This window comes from Calidris pugnax, unplaced genomic scaffold (assembly GCF_001431845.1).
Source record: "Calidris pugnax isolate Ruff unplaced genomic scaffold, ASM143184v1 scaffold447, whole genome shotgun sequence".
Taxonomy (NCBI): domain Eukaryota; kingdom Metazoa; phylum Chordata; class Aves; order Charadriiformes; family Scolopacidae; genus Calidris; species Calidris pugnax.
This window is the reverse complement of record NW_015091150.1, coordinates 126564-132428: the sequence shown is the minus strand read 5'-3', so window position 1 is coordinate 132428 and position 5865 is coordinate 126564. Positions and strand designations below refer to the sequence as shown.

The 5865-nt window shown below is 59.5% G+C and overlaps 1 protein-coding gene across 1 annotated transcript in view; it reads right to left on the bottom strand.

The window, feature by feature from the left end:
* Nucleotides 1-586: 586 nt before the first annotated feature.
* Nucleotides 587-5865, bottom strand: part of LOC106898118 (histone lysine demethylase PHF8-like) — a 10923-nt gene continuing 5644 nt past the window's right edge. Inside the window, exons 3-6 of the mRNA XM_014959209.1 lie at nucleotides 5260-5367; nucleotides 3118-3226; nucleotides 1286-1446; nucleotides 587-1116 (exon numbers count right to left, since the gene is read on the bottom strand). Of these exons, the coding sequence (XP_014814695.1) occupies nucleotides 746-1116; nucleotides 1286-1446; nucleotides 3118-3226; nucleotides 5260-5367 (749 nt within the window). The 3' untranslated portion in view covers nucleotides 587-745. The remainder of the gene's footprint in view (nucleotides 1117-1285; nucleotides 1447-3117; nucleotides 3227-5259; nucleotides 5368-5865) is intronic.

Here is a 5865-nt window from a genome sequence, read left to right as displayed (position 1 = left end):
TCCTAGGGCTACCATGTGGGGTTACTGGGTCATACTGGGGGTTACTGGGAGGCTCAATGGGGACACGGGACCTCCTGGGGGGGTGACACTGGTCCTTGGAGGTCTCAAGGTGGGGGTCTTGAGGTGAGGGAGACCAGAGACGTCCCATGGGAGGACACCAAGGGATGCCATGGTGGTCCTAGGGCTACCATGTGCGGTTACTGGGCCATACTGGGAGTTACTGGGACACACTGGGGCCACAAAACCTCCTTGGGGGGGTGACATTGGTCGTTGGAGGTCCCAAGGTGGGGGTCTTGAGGTTGGGGGAGACCAGAGACGTCCCATGGGAGGACACCAGGAGATGATGTGGTGGTCCCAGGGACACCATGGGGGGTTACTGGGCCATACTGGGAGTTACTGGGACACACTGGGGTCCCAAGGCCTCCTTGGGGGGGGTGACATTGGTCCTTGGAGGTCCCAAGGTTGGGGTCTCGAGGTGAGGGAGACCAGAAACGTCCCATGGGAGGACACCAAGGGATGCCGTGGTGGTCCTAGGGCTACCGTGTGGGCTTACTGGGTCATACTGGGAGTTACTGGGACACACTTGGGACATGGGACCTCCTTGGTGGGGTGATATTGGTCCTTGGAGGTCTCAAGGTTGGGGTCTGGAGATGGGGGGACACCAGAGACGTCCCATGGGAGGACACCAGGAGATGATGTGGTGGTCCCAGGGACACCATGTGGGCTTACTGGGCCATACTGGGGGTTACTGGGCCATACTGGGAGTTACTGGGACACACTGGAGACACAAGACCTCCTTGAGGGGGTGACATTGGTCCTTGGAGGTCCCAAGGTTGGGGTCTTGAGGTGGGGGGAGACCAGAGACGTCCCATGGGAGGACACCAAGGGATGCTGTGATGCCATGAAGAGTTGGGGGGTTGGTTACTGGGCCATACTGGGAGTTACTGGGACGGACGGACGGGGAGGTGACCCACCGGGTGTCGGAGAACTCCAGGCTGATGACGTTGAGGACGCGGTCCCGCCGGGCTCCCCCCAAGTAGGCCACGAAGTCCCCCAAGCGCATGCGGCAGTCGGCCTGGCGCCCCACGTCGATGACGTCGATGACCTTCTCGGCCCCTATAGATGCCCCACCCCGAGGTCCCCTATAGAACGGTCAAGGGGACCCCCACCTTGACCCCCCCCAACCCCCCCCTGAACCCCAAAACTCACCCACGTAGTGTTCCACGTCCCGGGGGGCCCCCCCACCTGGCCCCCCCCCAACCCCCCCCTGAACCCCAAAACTCACCCACGTAGTGTTCCACGTCCCGGGGGGTGAAGGTCGGGGGGGGTAAAGTCATGCCCAGCCCCTCTTTGCGGGCCACCAAGATGGGGACGCTGAAGGTCTTCTCCTCCAGGTATTCCACTGTCAGCTGGGCCCCGCTAGGCCGCAGTAGGACCTCCTCGGCACTGGGGGAGTATAGAAGGACCTATAGAGACCCTATAGAACCCCCCCAGGAGACCCCCACCCCCTATGGATCCCATACAGCCTTTGAAGAACCATCTTAAGAAGGTTAGAGAAGGTTCAGGAGCTCCTCTAGGTCTTACAAGGGCTTTGTAGGCCGCAGCAGCACCTCCTCGGCGCTGGGGGGGTATAGAAGGACCTATAGAGACCCTATAGAACCCCCCTATGGGACCCACACCCCCTATGGATGCCATATGCCCTTTGAAGAAACATCTCAAGAAGGTTGGAGAAGGTTGGAGAATGTTGGAGAAGGTTCTGGAGCTGCTCTAGGTCCTACAAGGGCTTTGTAGGCCGCAGTAGGACCTCCTCAGCACTGGGGGGGTATAAAGGAACCTATAGAGCACCTATAGAACCTCCCCAGGAGACCTCCACCCCCTATGGATCCCATACAGCCCTTGAATGACCCTCTGGAGAAGGTTGGAGAACGTTGGAGAACGTTGCACGGCTCCTCTAGGTCCTACAAGGGCTTTGTAGGCCGCAGCAGCACCTCCTCGGCGCTGGGGGGGTATAGAAGGACCTATAGAGACCCTATAGAACCCCCCCAGGAGACCCCCACCCCCTATGGATCCCATACAGCCTTTGAAGAACCATCTTAAGAAGGTTAGAGAAGGTTCAGGAGCTCCTCTAGGTCTTACAAGGGCTTTGTAGGCCGCAGCAGCACCTCCTCGGCGCTGGGGGGGTATAGAAGGACCTATAGAGACCCTATAGAACCCCCCCAGGAGACCCCCACCCCCTATGGATCCCATACAGCCTTTGAAGAACCATCTTAAGAAGGTTAGAGAAGGTTCAGGAGCTCCTCTAGGTCTTACAAGGGCTTTGTAGGCCGCAGCAGCACCTCCTCGGCGCTGGGGGGGTATAGAAGGACCTATAGAGACCCTATAGAACCCCCCCAGGAGACCCCCACCCCCTATGGATCCCATACACTCTTTGAAGGACCATCTTGAGAAGGTTGGAGAAGGTTGGGGAGCTCCTCGAGGTCCTACAAGGGCTTTGTAGGCCGCAGTAGGACCTCCTCAGCACTGGGGGGGTATAAAGGAACCTATAGAGCACCTATAGAACCTCCCCAGGAGACCTCCACCCCCTATGGATCCCATACAGCCCTTGAATGACCCTCTGGAGAAGGTTGGAGAACGTTGGAGAACGTTGCACGGCTCCTCTAGGTCCTACAAGGGCTTTGTAGGCCGCAGCAGCACCTCCTCAGCGCTGGGGGGGTATAGAAGGACCTATAGAGCACCTATAGAACCCCCCTATGGGACCCACACCCCCTATGGATCCCATATGCCCTTTGAAGAAACATCTTAAGAAGGTTGGAGAACGTTGGAGAACGTTGCACAGCTCCTCTAGGTCCTACAAGGGCTTTGTAGGCCGCAGCAGCACCTCCTCGGCGCTGGGGGTGTATAGAGGAACCTATAGAGCACCTATAGAACACCCCTGTGGGACCCCCACCCCCTATGGATCCCATACACCCTTTGAAGAACGACTCCCCAACAGCTCAGAGCTGCCCCTCTATAGGGCCTGGCCCCCCCCTCCGGCCATAAGCGACAAGAGACATTATAGATCTGCCCCGCCAGGCCCCTATAGCAGCTATAGGGCCCGATTCTATAGGTTCCTCTCACCTGGGGAAGGTGCGGCCGCGTAGCTCCCGGATGAACTGGGGGGTCCCAGTACGGACTGGGCGACCCGGCTCCACCTCGGGGGGCTTCGGGGGGCCCCGGCGGCGTTTCACTGCGGGCACGTATAGATCTATATGGACCACGCATCCTATAGACCCACACAGGCCCGGGTCTATAAGGCCCCTCTGGGCCCGTATGGACTGGGATGGGGGAACCAGCTCGGCCCCATATGGACTGGGATGGGGGAGTTGACCCCGATTCTATATGATCCCGGTCCCATATAGGGGAAAATGGCCCCACTTCCATATGGACCCGGTCCTATATGGCTCCATATGGACTGGCATGGGGGAATTGGCCCCGATTCTATATGGTCCCGGTCCCATATAGGGGATAAGTGGCCCCACTTCCATATGGGCCCGCTCCTATATGGCCCCAACCCAGGAAGACCCACTCCCTGCCCCCTCCCCATACATTCCCAGCCCTATAGAACCCACACCTGGTCCTATATGGCCCAGATCAGCTCCTATAAGGTTCTATAGGGCCCAAACCTGGTCCTATATGGCCCCATAAAGCCCAGGCCAAGACTATATGACCCCGATGTGAGTTCTATAGAACTCAGATGGGGCTCTATAGGGCCCTATATGGCTCAGATGCGGTCCCATAGAATCCTATATGGGCCACACTTGGTTCTATAGGTCCAGACCCAGTCCCATAGGGCCCTATATGATCCAGGCCCGGTCCTATAGGGCCCTATACAGCCCAGGCCCGGTCCTATAGGTCCAGACCCAGTCCCATAGGGCCCTATATGATCCAGGCCCGGTCCTATAGGGCCCTATACAGCCCAGGCCCGGTCCTATAGGTCCAGACCCAGTCCCATAGGGCCCTATATGATCCAGGCCCGGTCCTATAGGGCCCTATACAGCCCAGGCCCGGTCCTATAGGTCCAGACCCAGTCCCATAGGGCCCTATATGATCCAGGCCCGGTCCTATAGGGCCCTATACAGCCCAGGCCCGGTCCTATAGGTCCAGACCCAGTCCCATAGGGCCCTATATGATCCAGGCCCGGTCCTATAGGGCCCTATACAGCCCAGGCCCGGTCCTATAGGTCCAGACCCAGTCCCATAGGGCCCTATATGATCCAGGCCCGGTCCTATAGGGCCCTATACAGCCCAGGCCCGGTCCTATAGGTCCAGACCCAGTCCCATAGGGCCCTATATGATCCAGGCCCGGTCCTATAGGGCCCTATACAGCCCAGGCCCGGTCCTATAGGTCCAGACCCAGTCCCATAGGGCCCTATATGATCCAGGCCCGGTCCTATAGGGCCCTATACAGCCCAGGCCCGGTCCTATAGGTCCAGACCCAGTCCCATAGGGCCCTATATGATCCAGGCCCGGTCCTATAGGGCCCTATACAGCCCAGGCCCGGTCCTATAGGTCCAGACCCAGTCCCATAGGGCCCTATATGATCCAGGCCCGGTCCTATAGGGCCCTATACAGCCCAGGCCCGGTCCTATAGGTCCAGACCCAGTCCCATAGGGCCCTATATGATCCAGGCCCGGTCCTATAGGGCCCTATACAGCCCAGGCCCGGTCCTATAGGTCCAGACCCAGTCCCATAGGGCCCTATATGATCCAGGCCCGGTCCTATAGGGCCCTATACAGCCCAGGCCCGGTCCTATAGGTCCAGACCCAGTCCCATAGGGCCCTATATGATCCAGGCCCGGTCCTATAGGGCCCTATACAGCCCAGGCCCGGTCCTATAGGTCCAGACCCAGTCCCATAGGGCCCTATATGATCCAGGCCCGGTCCTATAGGGCCCTATACAGCCCAGGCCCGGTCCTATAGGTCCAGACCCAGTCCCATAGGGCCCTATATGACCCAGGCTTGGTCCCATAGGGCCCTATACGGCCCAGACCCAGTCCTATAGGTCCAGACCCAGTTCCATAGGGCCCTATATGACCCAGGCCTGGTCCTATGGGGCCCTATACAACCCAGGCCCAGTCCTATAGGTCCAGACCCAGTCCCATAGGGCCCTATATGATCCAGACCCGGTCCTATAGGTCCAGGCCCAGTCCCATATGGGGACCCCATCCCAGGGAGACCCCCCCCCATAGGTGCGGGTCCGTATAGCGCTATAGGGGACTCACTGACGGAGGGGCCGTGCAGCACCTCGCACTTGGGGCAGTGGTAGAGATCGATCTCGGCCGCCGCCTCCTCCTCCACCCCCACGCAGCTGCGGGGACACCGCCCAGTCACTCCCAGTCACTCCCAGTACCTCCCAGTAACCCCCAGTAACCCTCCCAGTAACCCCCACTGCCCTCCCAGTAACTCCCGTTACACCCCAGACCCCAAAACCCCACCCACAAAGATCCCAATGCACCTCCCAGTTCCTCCCAGTTCAGCCAGTGGCCCCCAAAACCCTCCCAGTAACCCCCAGTAACCCTCCCAGTAACCCCCACTGCCCTCCCAGTAACTCCCGTTACACCCCAGACCCCAAAACCCCACCCACAAAGATCCCAATGCACCTCCCAGTTTGCCCAGTGCCCACGATACCTTCCCAGTAACCCCCAGTAACCCTCCCAGTATCTCCCAGTAACCCCCACTGCCCTCCCAGTAACCCCCGTTACACCCCAGGCCCCCAAACCCCACCCACAGAGATCCCAATGCACCTCCCAGTTTGCCCAGTGCCCACGATACCTTCCCAGTAACCCCCAGTAACCCTCCCAGTACCTCCCCGTAACCTTCCCACTAAC